This window comes from Mustela putorius, unplaced genomic scaffold (assembly GCF_011764305.1).
Source record: "Mustela putorius furo isolate JIRA1106 unplaced genomic scaffold, ASM1176430v1.1 tig00000127_pilon_pilon_pilon, whole genome shotgun sequence".
In the NCBI taxonomy this organism is placed as follows: Eukaryota; Metazoa; Chordata; class Mammalia; order Carnivora; family Mustelidae; genus Mustela; species Mustela putorius.
The window spans coordinates 7,128,362-7,146,786 of NW_025421288.1; the positions used below are offsets into that span (position 1 = coordinate 7,128,362).

General features: G+C 45.5%; 1 protein-coding gene across 2 annotated transcripts in view; it reads right to left on the reverse strand.

Moving 5' to 3' along the window:
- DDB1 (damage specific DNA binding protein 1) overlaps positions 1-18,425 on the reverse strand; it is a 38,080-nt gene that overhangs the window by 12,982 nt on the left and 6,673 nt on the right. The window contains exons 1-16 of one of the 2 annotated variants that reach the window (XM_045063189.1): positions 18,160-18,418; positions 16,807-16,955; positions 15,216-15,332; positions 14,643-14,864; positions 12,343-12,457; positions 11,301-11,398; positions 10,373-10,531; positions 9,682-9,765; positions 9,006-9,122; positions 8,299-8,401; positions 3,638-3,713; positions 3,433-3,541; positions 1,492-1,670; positions 1,230-1,393; positions 1,041-1,148; positions 654-861 (exon numbers count right to left, since the gene is read on the reverse strand). In XM_045063189.1, coding sequence (XP_044919124.1) covers positions 654-861; positions 1,041-1,148; positions 1,230-1,393; positions 1,492-1,670; positions 3,433-3,541; positions 3,638-3,713; positions 8,299-8,401; positions 9,006-9,122; positions 9,682-9,765; positions 10,373-10,531; positions 11,301-11,398; positions 12,343-12,457; positions 14,643-14,864; positions 15,216-15,332; positions 16,807-16,955; positions 18,160-18,220 — 2,069 coding nt within the window. In that variant the 5' untranslated portion in view covers positions 18,221-18,418. Of the gene's footprint in view, positions 1-653; positions 862-1,040; positions 1,149-1,229; positions 1,394-1,491; positions 1,671-3,432; positions 3,542-3,637; positions 3,714-8,298; positions 8,402-9,005; positions 9,123-9,681; positions 9,766-10,372; positions 10,532-11,300; positions 11,399-12,342; positions 12,458-14,642; positions 14,865-15,215; positions 15,333-16,806; positions 16,956-18,159; positions 18,419-18,425 lie in introns of those variants that run through there. The other variant, XM_045063191.1, reaches the window with a different exon arrangement.

Here is an 18,425-nt window from a genome sequence, read left to right on the forward strand (position 1 = left end):
AGGTTCTGATTCTGCGCCCTCCCCTCCCTCACCCAAGACCTGAAAGTTTACATTTCTAATGAGTTCCCAGCGAAGTGCTAGTGGGGGACTGTACTTTGAGAATCCCTGCTCCAGGGGAATACAGAATGATCTCTAAATCAGGGGTTCCGAAACCTGACTAACCATCTGAGTCACGGGGGAGGTTTTCCTGAAAATACAGATTCTACGGCCCAAACGCCAGATCTACTGAATCAGAATCTGAGGAGGATTCAAAAAAATCCATACTTTTTTTTTTTTTTAAAGATTTTATTTATTTATTTCACAGAGGTCACAAGTAGGTGAAATGGCAGGCAGAGAGAGAGGGGGAAGCAGGCTCCCCGCTGAGCAGAGAGCCCGATGCGGGGCTTGATCCCAGGACCCTGGGATCACGACCTGAGCCAAGGCAGAGGCTTTAAACCCACTGAGCCACCCAGGCGCCCCTAAAACAATCCGTACTTTTAAAAAAGTGTCCCAAGGGTTTCTAATGGTAGCCCAGATGGGAGAACCCGAACTCAACACTCCCCATCTCAGCTCTTCACACGGATTCGACTTTGGGAAAAGGTGAGAGGGGAAGGGTGTGAGGAAAACATCATGCTGCCCTCGATCAATGGCTCTTGCTAAAGAAAGAGGCTCACCTGTCAGGATAGCCATCAGAATTGAGGGGACACATGTAGTTGACTTCCTTGAGGTTGACATTGGAGAAGACCAATTTGTGGTTGCTGCTGTAGATGACAGTGGGGCGGTCAGAGCAAGCAAAGACGTTGGTGGTAGAAAGAGAACGGAAAGTCCTCAACACCGTGGGCTGGGTGCCCAGGGTCACCTTCTTACGGTCGCTCAACAGGCCTACAGAAGGAATGGCATCAAAAGAAAGTAGGAAGGAAGGAAACAGGACAAACAGCCGGGTCGTGAAGGTTCAAAAGCTCAAAAGTTCAAAATGCTCATTTAATGCGGTACCCCGAGGCTAAAGCAACTCCACACCCCTCGTTTCTCCAAGAACCCACTACTCAAAGTGTGGTTCTCACCTGTCTCAATGTTGAGCCCGAAGTAGAAAAGTGCCCCATCTCCCAAGGCACAAAGGAGGTAGTGGCTACTCTCAAAAGTGGTCATCAGGATGGAGCGAGGAATGATCTCTGTGGGAGACGGGCACGTTAAGGTCTCGTTCCACACTCCGACTGACCCCAGCCCTGAAAAGTTCCGTACAAGCCACCTACCTCCACCCAGCATCTCTTTGTGCAGTAGCTCAAAAGAGGGCAGCTTCAAGATACGCGCCGAGATGTCTGTCCAGAGGCCAATGGCACAAAGAGGGGACAGCCCATTGCTGTCCCCCAGCGGGGTGATGTCCAAGCAGGCCACTTCATGTTCCATCTCTGTATGGCTGAACAAAGAGGAATATGGCAGAGGAAGGACTCCAAGGATGAAAGGTGGCCCGGAGAACAGGGAAGGGGGAGAAGGAGCAGGCAGGCAGGCACACACCTGATCTGCCGGAGCTCCTGAGGATGGATCTGCAGGTAGTAGAGGGCCCTTCCCACCGCTACAACCACCTGGCTGCTGTTGCAGGAGGCCACACTGATGTTCTTGCCCTGAGGCTCTTTCCACTCACTGACCAGAGCTTTGGGTTCCTGAGAGACCAACCTCACAGATGCTGAAGTGATCTAGAAAAAGAAGAGAAAGGTCTCCAGGCACCTGCTGGGATCCATATGCCAGTGGGAAGGTGGTAAATGTTGCCCTCGTGGAGCTCTAAAATTAACTACAGAAGTCCTCTCTGCTCTATGTATTTTCTTCCCCAAACTCCTGCAAAAAATAAGATTATTTTTTTTTTTCAAGATTTTATTTATTTGACTGACTGAGAACGAGCACGGGGAGCGGCAGGCAGAGGGAGAAGGCGAAGCAGACTCCCACTGAGCAGAGAGCCTGACAACACGGGGCTCGATCGCCAGCACCTTGGGATCATGACCCGAGCCGAAGGCAATACTCAAGCAAATGAGCCCCCCAGGCACCCCAAAAATAAAATTCTTTAGTAAAGGCTACAAAATTATCTTGCAACATGCTTAATCAATCTATTTCATCACTGAAATAAAACAAAAAGCAAGTTGATGACGCTGTCATGTTCGCATCAATTCACCTTAACCTATCAAAGCTGAGCTCCTGGGGTGCCTGGGTGGCTCAGTGGGTTAAAGCCTCTGCTTTCAGCTCAGGTCATGATCTCAGGGTCATGGGATCGAGCCCCACGTCGGGCTATCTGCTCAGCAGGGAGCCTGCTTCCTCCTCTCTGTCTGCCTCTCTGCCTACTTGTGATCTCTGTCTGTCAAATAAATAAATAAAATCTTTAAAAAAAAAAAAAAGCTGAGCTCCTATTTAAAGAGGAAAACCCTTTAATAACAGATACATGAGCTGTTCTTCAGTCTTCAGGCCACTAATTAGAAAAAACTCACAAAGCAATGAATCAGTATCTGGGTACCTCCCACAGTTGGCCCACAAACCGAAAGAACTTTCCCTCTGGCCTTTATCAAATCCACAACTGCTACAAGGAAATCCCAAGTGGATAAAAGGAGGGAGAGGACTCATTAATCCTCAGGCGCACAAGTGCTATACCCGACACTGGCGAATATTGACTCTGGCCACAGTTCGGAAAAGTGCCAAAAGCTGAAGAGGATGTGCAAAAAGTGAAGACACCAGGGGTCACTCTGAACTGAAAACCACCAGGGGGTGGGCAGGTACTCAGAAATCAAACTCAAGGGCCAAAAGGATATCTGACCCCACAACGCATATAGATTTAAGACAAAATCACGGGGCACCTGGGTGGCTCAGTTGGTTAAGCAACTACCTTCGGCTCAGGTCATGATCCTGGAGTCCCAGGATCGAGTCCCACATCGGGCTCCCTGCTCAGCAGGGAGTCTGCTTCTCCCACTGACATCTCTCCTCTCATATTCTCTCTCTCCCTCTCAAATAAATAAAATCTTTAAAAAAATAAAACGAGATCAGAACAGAGTAAGAGCTCTGGTTCTAACAGTTACTGTGGAAAGCACTGCCAACAGCCACATATGGATGGGAGCACTAGGACTGAATAGGCACGTTATTAGTACAACAAGGGAAAACACATGTCTCAGAAAATGGGGCACAACTGAGTGCAAATATGATACCCCCAAACATAAAAATATTATGAGCCTAGTCTGTAAAAGAGAATGCAAATAAATACTGCATGTACTTCCAGAAGAAACATAAAGCTAAAAGGAGTAACTCCAAAGTTAGAAGCTGTTTTCTCTGAATGGCGGGTTATTGGGCAATTTTACTTTTTTTCCTATGATGTTACTTCTAGAACCATAAAAATGGACTTCTGTAAAATCCTGCAGGGCTCTACACTCCACTCTAGAGCAAATTCAAGTCAGTGAGGCTTGCCCCTTTCTGAGTTGTTACCTGGATGAGTTGCTGGTGAGCTACATTGCCACAGAAGAAAGTCTGCTGATCATCCACGAAACCCATCAGTTCGGTTTCTTCCACCTCTTCTCCGTTTAACATGAGAACTCTGCAGGGGAAGGGAAGGCCTGGGTCAGCCAGCCCAGCTCCCCCACCCTATAACCATCACAGGAGCACCTGGCGCAGTCGCCAGATTCATCCTCACCTTGTCTGGCCCACAAAAGAGAGCACCAGAGTGTCATCAGTCTCCCGGTTAGGGTCAGACCGCAGCGGCCACAGACCTAGAACAAAGATCAAGGATAAAGATGCAGAGCACAGCGTGACACTCAGCTCCCCACATCTGAGGAAAGGGAGGCTGGCCTCAAGGAGGAGCAGGAACTTTGTGGAGTCCCTCCTGAAGCTGGACAGCCACTCTGTTCTTTCCTGGCTTTAAGACCCTGAAGAAGTTGTTTTTAAAAACTTTTCTGAACCTAATATTTTAAAGTGCTTCCTTTGATTTTGGACAGGATGATACATTTCTATGACTCAAAATTAAAAAAAAAAAATTTTTAAGATTTTATTTATTTATTTGACAGAGATCACAAGTAGGCAGAGAGGCAGGCAGAGAGAGAGGAAGGGAAGCAGGCACCCTGCTGAGCAGAGAGCCTGATGAGGGGCTTGATCCCAGGACCCTGGGATCATGACCCTAGCCGAAGGCAGAGCCTTAACCCACTGAGCCACACAGGCGCCCCTCAAAATCAAAATTTATCTTTAAAATGTGTACACAGAAGTTTCACTCCTATACCTCTCCCTGAAACCCATCCCCCAAATAAATCATCAATAGTCTCCTGTTCATTCTTGAAAAAAAATTTTTTTTTTTTTAAAGATTTTATTTATTTATTTGACAGACAGAGATCACAAGTAGGCAGAGAGAGAGAGAGAGAGAGGGAAGCAGGCTTCCTGTGAAGCAGAGAGCCCGATGCGGGGCTCGATCCCAGGACCCTGAGATCATGACCGGAGTCGAAGGCAGCAGCCCAAACCACTGAGCCACCCAGGTGCCCCGAAAAAAAATTTTTATTTTTAATTTTAGGAATTCGGTAGTCACTGTTTTATAAGCAGATACAAATACAGGGGTGCCTGGCTGGCTAAGTTGGTGGAGTGTGCGACTCTTGATCTTAGGTCGTGGATTTGAGCCCTGCGTTGGATACACAGATCATTTAAAAATAAAATTTAAGGGGGCACCTGGGTGGCTCAGTGGGTTAAAGCCTCAGCAGGGAGCCTGCTTCCCCCTCTCCCTGCCTGCCTCTCTGCTTACTTGTGATCTCTGTCAAATAACTAAATAAAATCTTTAATAAATAAATAAAATAAAATTTAGGGGCACCTGGGTGGCTCAGTTGTTAGCACCTGCATTCAACTTGGGTCATGATCCCAGGGTCCTGGGATCAAGCCCCACATCATCAGGCTCCCTGCTCTGTGGGAAGCCTACTTTTCCCTCTCCCACTCCCCCTGCCCTGCTTGTATTCTCTCTCTCACTGTCTCTCTCAAATAAATAAAATCTTAAAAAAAAAAATAGTAAAAATAGGGACGCCTGAGTGGCTCAGTTGGTTAAGCTGCTGCCTTCGCCTCAGGTCATGATCCCAGGGCCCAGGGATTGAGTCCCACATAGGGCTCCTTGCTTGGCAGGGAGCCTGCTTGTCTCTCTTCCTCTGCCTGCTTGTACATGTGCGCGCTCTCTCTCTCTCTCTGACAAATAAATAAATATTTTTTAAAATAGTAAAAAATAAAATTTTTAAAAAGTTACACACACTCGGGGCGCCTGGGTGGCTCAGTGGGTTGAGCCGCTGCCTTCGGCTCGGGTCATGATCTCGGGGTCCTGGGATCGAGTCCCGCATCGGGCTCTCTGCTCAGCAGGGAGCCTGCTTCCCTCTCTCTCTCTGCCTGCCTCTCCATCTACTTGTGATTTCTCTCTGTCAAATAAATGAATAAAATCTTTAAAAAAAAAAAAAAAAAAAAAAAAAAGTTACACACACTCACATATACACATGTATAAAACAGTCCATCATATAACGTTCTATGCTACGTTTTTCCATTTTATACTAAAGCCCTTATCACCACGGAACAGTACCTTGCTTTCGAGCTACACAGCATTTAATGACAGATGTACCAGTTTTAAGTCTCCACTGATGGCCATTCTTTCACTATTTTGCATACAATGCCACAAAAAATGATCTTATCTTTACATCACGCTGTCTTTATGAAGGTCTAGGAGGGACACACTTACAATCTGGATTGTCTAGAACTCATTAAATTAAATGCAGACGCAGTTTTGGCAGATGCTACCAACAAGCCTGCTTATTTCCTCTGGGCCTCACCAACACAGTGCTGTCAAACTTTTGGACTCTGGTCACCTGGTAAAGAATGGTTTCACTCTTCAGTTTGGATTTGCATCTCCCTTAGTACAAGTGAGGCCTGTTACCCGTCCACACATGCCCTTTGCCATCTGGGGGCAAGAATTTTGGTGACCTTCTTTGTCAAAGTACTTCAATTAGGGAGATGAAGCCTTTGTCTGTAAGAAGAACTACAAACGTTTTTATCTGGATTGCATTTCTTAGGACAGCTTACAGTGTTTTGTTTTTGCCATGGAGAAGCATTTCAGGTCACTGAATTAACCAATCTTTCACTTCGCTTCTACACTTTGAGTCACAGTTTAAAAGGCCTTCTCCACTGTAAGATCATAAAGGAATCTGACAACCTTTTCTTTCAACCTTTGTATGACTTCCTTTTTACATCTGGGTTCTAGCAAGGTACACAAAGTACAGTACGGATCCAAACATATCTTCCCAGTTGATAACTGGGAACACCATTTATTAAAAACCATTTATTCTGGGACGCCTGAGTGGCTCAGTTCATTAAGGGGCTGCCTTCAGGGGCGCCTGGGTGGCTCAGTGGGTTAAGCCGCTGCCTTCGGCTCAGGTCATGATCCCAGGGTTCTGGGATGGAGTCCCCCATCCGGCTCCTGGCTCAGCAGGGAGCTCGCTTGTCCCTCCCACTCTGCCTGCTGCTCTCTCTGCTTGTACTCTCCCTCTCTGTTAAATGAATAAACAAAACATTAAAAAAACTTAAAAAAAAACATTTATTTTTAAAAAATTATCTTTATCTCACTGAGCTGAAACACCACCACCACTGTACACTAAATTCCCACATGTAACTGTGTCTACTTCTGGACTTTTTAAAAATTTCTGGATTTTTCAGTCTGCTCAAGGAACTCTGCCTATTAGTGAACCAAAACCACACTTTTATCTACTAAGGCTTAATGGTATGTTTTAATATCTGATAGGGCTAGTCCTGTCTTGCTGCTCCTTTTAAGTCTTTCTGGCTTTTCTTCTTCCTTTTTCCATTTGGACTCTTGCTTATCTAGCTCAAGAAAAAAAAACCTCTTGATATTTCTATCCATACACATTAAGTGCAAAAATAAACAGGTCAAGGGGCGCCTGGATGGCTCAGTTGGTTAAGCCCTGCCTCTGGCTTGGGTCATGACCCTGGGGTCCTAGGATCAAGACCCACATGAGGCTTACTCAGTGGGGAGTCTGCTTCTCCCTCTGACCCTCCATCAACTTGTGTTTTCTCTCATTCTCTCTGAAATAAATAAAATCTTAAAAAAAAAAAAATTGGTCAAAGAGAGACCGCTTTATAATTTAATTTACAGGACCCTTGGTATGTTTTTCATTTGATCAATCTATCCTTTGAATCCTTAAGTACTTCAAAGTTTTCCCTGTATAGGTTTTCTACATTTCTTGTTAAATTTACTCCTCGGTTGGGATGCCTAGATGGCTCAGTTGGTTAAGTGTCTGCCTTCGGCTCAGGTCATGCTCCTAGGATTAAGCCCCACATCAGGCTCCCCTGCTTCTCCCTCTGCCTCCACTCCCCAGCTTTTGTGGCGTGCGCGCACTTTCTCTCTCTCTCTGACAAATAAATAAAAATCTTTTAAAACAATTTATTCTTTGGTATTTTGCCTTTTTATTACTATCGTAAATAGCTCCTTCCCTCCACTATACCTTCAAATGGACTGCGTTTGCGCATGAATGCTACTGATTTCAGTAAATTAATTTTATATCCTGCTGCCTTAATGAAATCTCATTGTCTAGTTTTCAGCCAACTTTCCTGGATTTTGTACTTTCAGCTCTTCCTTTCTAATTCATAAACCTCTATTTATCTGTTCCAATCCTCTCATCTCCTGATAGTCTAAATATCTTTTTCTAATTGTCTTGTTTTCTGATTGTCTTGTTTTCGGATTGATTGTTTTGCTTTATGATCTAATCTGATCTTTTTCTTACAACAGGCGAGTGCAGCGCATTCACATTTACTGCTACAACATGTCAGAATATCAGACACTCGTGCAGATGCCACAGCATCCTGAGTCATGTCTACTACTTACATATCACAGAAGTCTTCCACTATGTAGTCTATCTCTGATCTTTTTTTTTTCTTTGATCTTTTTAATTATTATAGTTCTCCTGGAATTTAGCTTTGTATTTCTGTTCTAGAAGTTACTACCTTTACACTTACACCTTTGTAGGATATTCTCAGTTTCCTCTTTTCTCAGGAATTCTATCAGTTCCTTTAAAACATCATCAAATTTAACTTACAAACTTTCCCTTTCCATTTCTCTACTCCATTATACAAGACTGGTCAATAATACATATTTTCAAGTTGACTTTGGTACTTTTAAATAAGTTTAAGCTTCTGCCCCTTATTTGTCCTTATGACTTTTACTCTTCATGTGACCTTTCCTCTATCTCCCACCCACGTGCCTTCACAATGCATAACGAGGCCAAAGGCCAAGGTTACTCAAATAAGATTTGCATCCTATGTCTACCAAAAGTTTACCTTTGATGCCTGGTAAGTCAATGCTGGCATGCTCATGGATTCCAATTCCATTCCGGATGATTCTCAAGGAACCTTCCTTGAAAGCCCCGGAGCAAGTAACCAGCTGCAAGCAGAGAGAAGGTTTCTCAATACCTCCCTCCAGAGCCCGGGGCCATCATACCGATGCCCAGGAAATAATTAAGCTATACCTAATCCCAAAGACCCTTTCAGTGGAGCTAGTTTTGAGGAAACAGACTTAACAAGAGACTGATTTCCATGTCCCCAAGTTTACGAAGCAGCAGGATGTTCTAGTTCAAGCAGTGAAAAGCAACTACCACTGCTCCTAGCAAGCTGGCTCCCACCCTTAGAACCTAGTTTACTAGAAAGAACACAGGATCTAGAGCCAGACACACCTGCGACTTGGAGATTATGTAAATTTGGACAAGGTACTTGATCTTTCCCAGTCCCCAGCCTCCTCTCTTCTGAAATGGTCAAGAATTCCTATCTAATTAGGGTGCTCATGTGACCATGGATGAGGTAGATCTGTACCACAGACCAAGAGATACACTCGATAAATAGAAGTTATCCTTGCATCATTGGGATTAGTGAGTGAGGCTCTTGAAAGTTGTCTTCACTGGGCACTCCCCACTCCAAACAGGCAAATTTAGAAGGACATGCTTTGAGTGGGCAGGTGTATCAACTATTCACTTCTGGGATGAACTCCTTACCTGCCCCTGCCCCTGCCTCTCCAGATCCACCACGCACATGTCCACAATGGGTCCTAAATTGGTGAAGGTTTCCATGGCCACTACATAGGAGCCTTGTTCATTGCTGTCAACGTTCAGCTAAGAGGAAAAACACAGTTAGTCCTGGAATGCTCCTAAGAGATCCACTCTAAAGAGATGGTTATCATCCAAAGGAAACTCTCAGTCCTATTAGATCTGCCTTCCTGTGCTCCACTGCATGCTTCTGGAGGGGAACTGCTTACTAAGGAACACAGCTGGCCTACAGGAGACCTACTAATCAGTCAGTCCTGTGGATGGATTTCAAAGTAGCTTTGTTAGTTTGGAAATTAATGCAAAATGCTCACATGCATTTTTCTGCAGGGAAGGTAGGAAGCTTTTGTTTTCTAGAGGGGTCCGGCACACTAGACTATGACCTATCTGAAGGTAGCAGCTGGGTCTTGTTCATAATTCTATCTGCTGAGCCCAGCACTCTGCCTGGCACATCTGTTGAATGAAACTTTAAGACAAAGAGCTAGGAGGACATGAAATCAGTCAAGGAGAAAGCTGAGTAGTACGGGCATTGAGGAATTAAAGATTCCGCGATGCTCCCAACACGGAAGCCTGATGAAGCAGCAGTGAAGGCGGTAAAGTACACAGGAAGAAGAACGCATCTTCTCACCTTCACAAGCTGGGAGTCCCCAAGGCGAGACCCAACGAACACAACACCGTTATCGAGGTATGTCAAGCATTCAGCAATAGAGGTCTAGAAGAGAATCAAGGGCACGAGAGACATCAGAACAAACACCCCATGGGAGCCCGACATGTCAAACCCCCTCCTCGACATCTGCTAGGCAAATGAACAGCTGCAGCCATGAGTGCTGAAACTATTCTCCATTTCAAATCTCCACGTCACACTGAGTAAACGTTCCTAAACCTCTGAGGCTTGTGACTCCCATCTATCACATCCTTACAGTCAGAAAAAGCTACACTTTCTCTCACAGGTGCCTGCTCCAAATGATCATTTTAGCCCCAATGGCTCCAGTCTCCTCTGAGTAATTAGCAACCTTTAAAATTCACTGCCTGATTCTTCAACTTTTCGGGGAACCTATTCCTAGAACTGAATATCAGCATTAAATTAATCTTTAATTCCAAATGGCATCCTTTAGCTCTTCCTTTTGATGCCTGAGGTAGTGCCCACCTGCCTGTAAGATTCTCCCACATGTCACTTATTCAGAAACCTCCCTCCGCAGCAGGACTGACCGTCTGTTGCTGGCGGCTAAGTACTACCAAGCTCATGGCGCTCACACTGTGAGTCACATTCCCACATCCGCCACCCCTAGGAGAACGCAACAGAGCAGGGACAGCCCTACCTCTCCGAGGAGCTCCACACGGAGATCTTTGAGGGTGACGGTGCCATCCATCTGTTCCTCCTTCTCCAGAAGCAGCATGAAGAGCCGTCCTTCCATGTCTCCCAGCAGATAGCGGGAACCGTTGGGGTCCACACGATTGTGACACACAATTGTGCTTTGCTGCCAAGAGGGAAGACATGGTCAGTAGAGATTGTGTGTCTCCCACAAGCAAAGTGCAAACCTTTGTGAGCCACTCCCTTCACCAAACCCAGCCATTTCAGGAGCAAGGAATACACTTAGCTAGGACTACATGTGTGACTGAAGATGAGGACATGTTCTTCTGAAGATAACTTTCTGAGAAACTCAATGTACCTTAAGTGGTTATACACGTATTATTCCACTGGAACACAGAAATCCGCAGAAAGCAGGAAGCACTCTAAGTAGTCACCAGACTGTGGATACCCCCACAGATTTTGTTATTTCCTCACTACTACTAATTACCTCCCCCTGCCAATACTACCACATTGCTATGTACCGTTTAACTGAATTTTATATTGATTCTTACAACATGAAACATTAAGGTTTGAAACTTTTAGAACTAGTTTTTTAAGTCTATACAACTGATCGCTATGCTACCTTTCGCATGACCTGAGCTCTGAAAACATTCAATAAAATTTGCAAAATTCTTCCCTTCTTGTCCCAGCTGGTGGAAAGGGTAAACCTACTTGGATTAGTACTTCTTTCTCTTAGTTAGCAAGCAAGCTCTCAGGAAGCAAAACCAGGCCAGTCTCTCCTTGTATTTCCAAAGACTACCACAGTTCTCTCTCACTCACAGCAAACGGTATGACAGACATTTGTAGACGTTACTGTCCCTTTGACAAACGGGGGGAGAGAGAGGAGCAGGGGAAGAACGAGAGAAAAATCAGGAAGGTAAAAGACTGCTGCTCACCTTGATGATAGGAGGGGCAATCGCCAGGTATTTATCTCCATTGTGGTAGGTGATGGACTCCTGTCCAATGATGATGGCCCCTCCGAAGGGCTCTGGGACTGCAGGAGAGAGGCAGCGTTAGAATGCTCGGCACTTTGGACCTGCCAAGCCCTGCAGCAGCAAGGGCACCCATCCAGCCAACTCTGAGGCAAACCTTAAGATAATCATTCTTTTTAAAAAAGACATCAAAGTCCAGAACATGATAGTCTTTAACTGAGACTGCTGTCGGAGAAATTTCAGGCTGGCATTATCTAACCCGGGTGATGTTTTTAGTGTCACTCTTTCGGTATTTCTCAGTTTCTAGGGGTGGGGAGACCTTTCTGTGTTCTTCCGCCTGGATTCCTCCCCTTTTCTCACCTAAACTTTGGTCCTTTCTAACTCAAAGCTTTCCCCCCACTTGTTCCTTAATTTAATTTCCCCATGATTGGGGCCACCATTTAGAAAAGCCAATTCTCGCTTGAGAAATTTAGATTTCTCTCCTAGATGAGACAACATAAGGTCATAGGGAGGATACAGGAGAGCGAGCAAAGAGGCCTGGAGTCAGGCCAAGGCTTTGTCAGTGCGGCACAGGCACAGGCAAGCCCCTGGGGCCAGGTTTCCTCATCTGTGAAACAGATTAGGTAAACTCTATAGATCCCTCACAGTTTTTAAATGTTATTGCCACCCCCTAAATAAATAAATAAATGTTATGCCCAAAAATGAAATAATTTTTGCATGTCACTTTGCAAATCAATCTCAGTTCATAATTAACCCCTCTATCCTAAGATCAAGGAAAGCTATACTTTTTCGAAGGAGCAAAGAAAAAGAGACAATCACAAAGACAGAAATGGGAAGAGCAAAGGAAGGCACATTCAGAAACAGAGGAGACCCCAGGGCTGCCGGGTAATGAGTGTGTATAACAGCACCTGAGCACTGAAATGAAGGAGCAGAGGCGAGGTAGGAACGAGAGTAAGGAACAGGCCCCAGCCTGGGATCAGGGGACATATCTAAAACCCCAACTAACCTGCAATCACCATGGAAGCTTCAGCTTCTACGTTCTCCTGTTTCCAAGGGCCCTTATTGAACTCCTTCTCACGGAGAGACACCTCATAGGTTTTCACGTGCCGCCCCTGAGGGTCCTAGGTGGGGAAAGGTGGCAAGGTTAGCCCTCAGGATGGATGAAGCCTGGACTAGAAAGGAGACCTAAAAGGGACAGGCCACTACCACCCACTATCTGACCATCCTATCCCAGTGGCCTTACTATCCCAACCCATCAGTAGGTTGACAGCCACCAACTCAGCCTGTGACTGGGTAGATGGAGGCTCAGACCCAGCGTTTCTAACAATTCAACCAATCAAGATAGGCTTAAGAATTAGAAAAATCAATCTGGTGCACTATACTAATCACCATAAGACAGACAACGTACACAGGTGCATTTGTAGGTACTTGTAAGATATATGGATGTTCTATGGCCTCAAGGAACTTATGAAATTGTTTTTTAAAAAAACCCATACATTGAGAAGCTAAATATACATCTAAGAAATTTGTTTGAGGGGCGCCTGGCTCAGTCTGTGGAGCATGCAACTCTTGATCTTGGGGTTGTTAGTTGAGCTATGTTGGGTCTCGATATTACTTAAAAAAAAAAAAAAATTGCAGGGCGCCTGGGTGGCTCAGGTGTTAAGCGTCTGCCTTTGGTTCAGGTCATGATCCCGGGGTCCTGGGATCGAGCCCCGCATTGGGCTCCCTCCTTGGCAGGAAGCCCATTTCTCCCTTTCCCACTCCCCCTGCTTGTTGTGTTCCCTCTCTCATTGTGTCTCTGTCAAATAAATAAAAGTCAATCTCAAACAAAAAAAAAAAAATTTGTTTGGGGCGCCTGGTGGCTCAGTCACCTAAGCATCTGCTATGTTCCCCTCCTTTTCTGAATCATGACTCCAATCAGTCCTAAGGCTGTCAAAGCCACCTCTGAAAGATGGAAAGACCAGGATGGGGAGGGTACCATCAGCCAGTGGAGACAGCTCCACGAAGGCCAGATGAAAGCCTAAGAAGTTACAGAAAGAATTCAACACTGTGTTTCGGGGCAGGAGAGCTCCTCAGAATGACTACCTTTCACACAGTAAGTCCCTAAATATTTACACCAATATTTGAATTTTGGGCACAAAACAAAAGATAATCATTTTTAGTTGAAGAAAGATCTTCTCATCAATAACCAGCAGTTAAGACTGAACTTCACAAGTACAAGCTGGGGGTTTGATTTGGGCCCCCGAGAGACAGACAGACAGACACACACACACACACACACACACACACACACACACGAAAGCTGATAGTTCACAAAACTGGCAGCCCTAAGGCTAGGAACAGAGTCAGCCTTGAAAAACCAACATCAGTGTTTTAACAACCTTATATTTACAAAACTGAAGAAAGGAAAGAAATTCTTAAGTTTTTATCTCAGCTCTGATCATTAAAGCACAGCGAGCAAGATCAAACAAAATATCCTGAAGTAGTTTCAAGCTTATTCAAATGAACTTCATTCCAACCAGCCTCTGAACTCTAGCACATACGGTGACACTAAGAAATAGACAAAAATACATCAGTGTTTCCAATACTTAACACGGCTATCAAATGTGCCCACACACAGCACTTGGACTATGTTTCCTTCCACCATTTATTCGACAATATGCAAGTGAAATGACCTCATGCTGTATGGCTCTTTGTTAAAAGGCTGAGATTTTACCACGATACAGCAAATTGGTGTGATGCTCTGCCACCCCACCCCCACTTAACAAATCCGGCTCAGAAAACAGCTGCCCAGGATCAGCTCTGCTGAAGTTTTAGGCACAGACTAAAATAGAAGTCAGCAGCCAACGAGTCACCAGAAAGTGAGTGCTGGACAAAATGCAAACCCCTTCTTAGAAGACATAAGAAAGTAAACATCACTGAGACGTTTTTTCTTTGCTTATAAGGGCAATTTCTAGATCATTTTTCTACAGCTAAGTTTTAATAATCCCCTGGCATGCCATTAAGAGACTCAGACAAAGTACAAACTGGGTCACCCTATAAAATCTCCAAGGTCCACAAGAATGTAATCTTGGGATTAAAACCTGCTACCAGTGCCAGAGCGCTTCCTGCCTCATTAAGTACTACCACACTGGAGACGCGACGGAAATCTGACCCATATTAATTAGGCTGTTCAAATCATTTCAGGACAAATACATTAAACTCTCTGCCTGCCCTACTACCAAATCCAGACAGTCCAATTAGTGAAAATCAACTCCCACAATGGGAAGCCACATAGCTTTTCCCTCTCCCCTCCAGCTCCAGTACCTGGTAGACAAAGCAGATGGTAGGTGCCTGGCAACCATATAAGAACTTGACGTCGATGACATGCAGTTCCTCGAGGCGGATGTTAAAGGCCTTGAGCTCTTTATTGTCCCGGTCTAGCGGAATAACCTTGAAAAGGCCATCATAGAGTCGCAGGCCAATCATCCGGCACTCAGGGTCGATGATGCCAATAATGCCGGTCTCTGAGGGGCGGCCAATACGGTCCTGAGAAGTAAAATTGGGGTTAGGGAAGAACCTCAACACTCAGAGTAACAGAGGACACCGGGCACCTCTTCTCCAAAATAATTGTAGGGGTGGTAATAAAACCAGTGGCCTCCAACTGACATGTCAGGGAGCCCAAATGTCAGTGCACACCTTCTCGCAAAACACTAATTCTCAATGAATTAGTACCCTGTCCCTTGGACGACTCCTTTCTTCATAAAAGTTTAAACCCTTAGTGTTTTCTCCCCATTTCTCTGATCACAGGGAGAGCTGCCCCCAGCCATTCAATTTTCTTTAGCAAGTCATGACAGCTCTATCCAAATAACTCTTATCAGCCTGAAGCAGCCACCTCACCTGGACATTGCCATGGGCTCGTGTTATGATATCAATGCTCTCGCCACTCTGCTTATATTCCAGGATGCAGGCGTTGTATTTAGCTGTTAGGATAAACAGTAGGTCCTTGCTCTCCCCCTGGAAACCAACATAATACCATCAAAAGAAGTTCTTTTTGAAACAAGAATACCTATCCAGCCTCCAAGCATCTTTCTCTAAGCATGCTAAATTCTTTAAGAACTTTTTCTCCCTGAAGAGAAAAATCCACAGCGAGCAGGTAACACGTATCAGATACACACACCCTTAGGGTGTGTGCAAAAGGCCAGAACTGAAGCTGGTAAACACCTAGCCTACCCTTTGATGATTGTGCATCTCTTTGCCCCACCTACAACAATGTCTTGTCTATTTCCATCTCAAGCTAATCTCACTCATTCCATTCAAATTCTGAAAGATGAATGTGATGTCTCCTTCTAATCCTCTCCAACTATTTGAAGAAAGAAAAAAACATGAATACCAATGGAAGCTAAAATGGATCTACGATGGGGCACCTGAGTGGCTCAGTGGGTTAAGCCTCTGCCTTCAGCTCAGGTCATGATCCCAGGGTCCTGGGATCAAGCCATGCATCGGGCTCTCTGCTCAGCAGGGAGCCTGCTTCCCTTCCTCTCTCTCCACCTGCCTCTCTGCTTCTCTGCCTACTTGTGATCTCTGTCAAATAAATAAATAAAATCTTTAAAAAAAAAAAAAAAAAAGACTTTCAACCAAAACTCTTGTTTCAGCTCACTTTAAAAAAATAAATAAATAAAATAAAATGGATCTACAAAGTCTTACCTACTTATTCACCAAAAGAGAAAATATTTTTTCAAAGGGTTACAATTAAAATTTTAAATCCACTGCATTCCTGTCAGATGCAATTAGATTATAATGAAACAATATGGATGAAAACATCTCAATTGCAGTAAAGACGATAATACTAAGATGACTGTTAACATAACAACAAATGTTTGCTATGTAATAGCTCCTGTGTTATTAAGAACATTTCATCTTCATAATAACCCAGAGATTTTACAATTATCCCCATTTTGCAGACAGGCAAATAAGGCTCTGAAAAGTTAGGTGATACCCAAAGTTAAAATTAATAAGGAATAAAGCCAGGACTGCCCTAATCTAGAGCCTCGATCAGTAGTGACCCACATTCCAAAATGCTTTAATTTTGTCTTCTAAAGAAGTCAACTTGATCAGTTTTTTCCTAGTGACTCTCTTCTACCCTGAAGAAGCTTATTTAAGAATATAAATTGAGGGACGCCTCAGTGGTTTAGTCAGTTAAGTATCTGCCTTCGGCTCAGGTCATGACCCCAGGACCCTGGGATGGATTCCCACATTGGGCTCCTTGCTCATCAGGGAGCCTGCTTCTCCCTCTCTGCTTGTGCGCTCTGCCCCTCACTGGTAAATAAATAAAATCTTAAAAAAAAAAAAAGAATATAAGTTGAAACCCTCCCCATTTATAAGAGATGATTTTCTCTCCTAAACCTTATTCCACCCACCCCAAGCAAAAGTGTGAAACAAAGGAAAACTATCTAAGTTCTTGTCGCTGGGCCCAACCCAGAGCACTTACCTTGGGCCTGAAAAGCTCCATGACTGCAATCTTCCCATACATGCCCACCTCTTTGACGGGGCGAAGACCCTCAGCAGTGACCACATAGATCTCTAACCTCGTGTTTTTGGCAATCAACAGGTTCAAGTCTTCAGCTGAAGTAAAGTGTCCTGAAAGGAACAGATCCTCTAACTTTTGAAGCCAGCGCAGTATCTAAATAATCCTATCACTTCTACTTAAATACCACCAGAATTCTCATTTATTTCACATATTTCTCTGGCTCCCTCCATTCACACTTCCTTCTTGCCAAATCCAGCACCTCAAAGAGTCTCACTTCATACATTCAAGCTACTTCCCTAATCGGACTAAGAAAACTGGACTGGGCCTAAGAGTAGCATGTCCTTCAACTGACAATGACTGTGAAAACCTTTCAGATGGCTTTGTGCCCTCAAATGTGACTTTTCCTACAGCAGGGGCAGACAGCTAACTACGGAACACTAGAAAGAGTGGACATCACCATTCCGTCCTTATCTAAATGTTCACAAAATCTTTATCAGAGCAGAACGAATGCAAATTCCCAGAGCTTTTTATGAAAACACCGCGTTGTCCACATCCCTTGTCTTCCCTGCAGTCTACCAATACCCCCGCGTCCACACTCCCTCAGAGCTTCCCACTCTGCAAACAACAGAGTTTTGTTTTGGAATCATGATTAGAATTTACGTAAACATACAAATTTGAGGTCTTCGTGTTCTGCTGGGAACGTGGATCAAGATGATTATTCCCGGGGTTCAGGACATCTGTGTCCTTTGTAATCCTTGCACAGTCAACAAGGCAAACCCAGCGCTGGGCTGGGCCGTCCAAACCCTCCTCTCCAACAGCTCCCAGGAGTAAACAACAGCCCCCGGCAAAGAGAACTCTCCTCCTTTGGGGGAGTGCGGACATTCCTCAGATCCCTCCACCTCCTGCACCCCCCTGGCTCTCCCACAAGAAAATTCTGACCCTCCAAGTCGCCATCACCACGGCCCCTTCCCCTAACCACACGAGGCCAATCTCGGGGCCCACCCCAAGCACAGGCACCAGGGCACAATCAACTCGCTTCTTCGCTCTCCATCCCAGTGGACCCGTCCTGTCCCCGAGGCCAAGTGACCTCCCAGAACGAAAGGGGACCCTCGAGGGCAGCTTTTGCTCCCCAAAAGGCGCGAGCTGAAGAAAGCTTCTTTAAAGTCGCGGCCGGGGAGGAGCTCCGTCGGCCGCCAGCACCTTCCATTCCCGGGACTCGGTCCCGCCCGGCCGCCCCAGGGGCCGCGGGCCTCCCTAGGCCTCGGTTCCCCCCAGCTCCCTCCCTCGCGGGGTCTTCTGCCCGGGCAGCCTCACCGGTCACGCAGCCGTTCACGGCGGTGGGCTTCTGCGCCGTTACCACGTAGTTATACGACATGTCGAGGTCTGGGACTGCCCGTCGGCACTCGAGCGCAACGATAGAGAAATGGACACAGGCGAAGAGACGGGGCCCCCACCCGCGCGCGGCGAACTCCACTGCCGCTGCCTCCGCCCCAGAGACACGTTGCAGGCCAGAGCGGCCGGGGCGCGGGGCATCACGGGACGGCCTCACCTGGCCTCTTGGAGGACTCACGGCGCCCCAG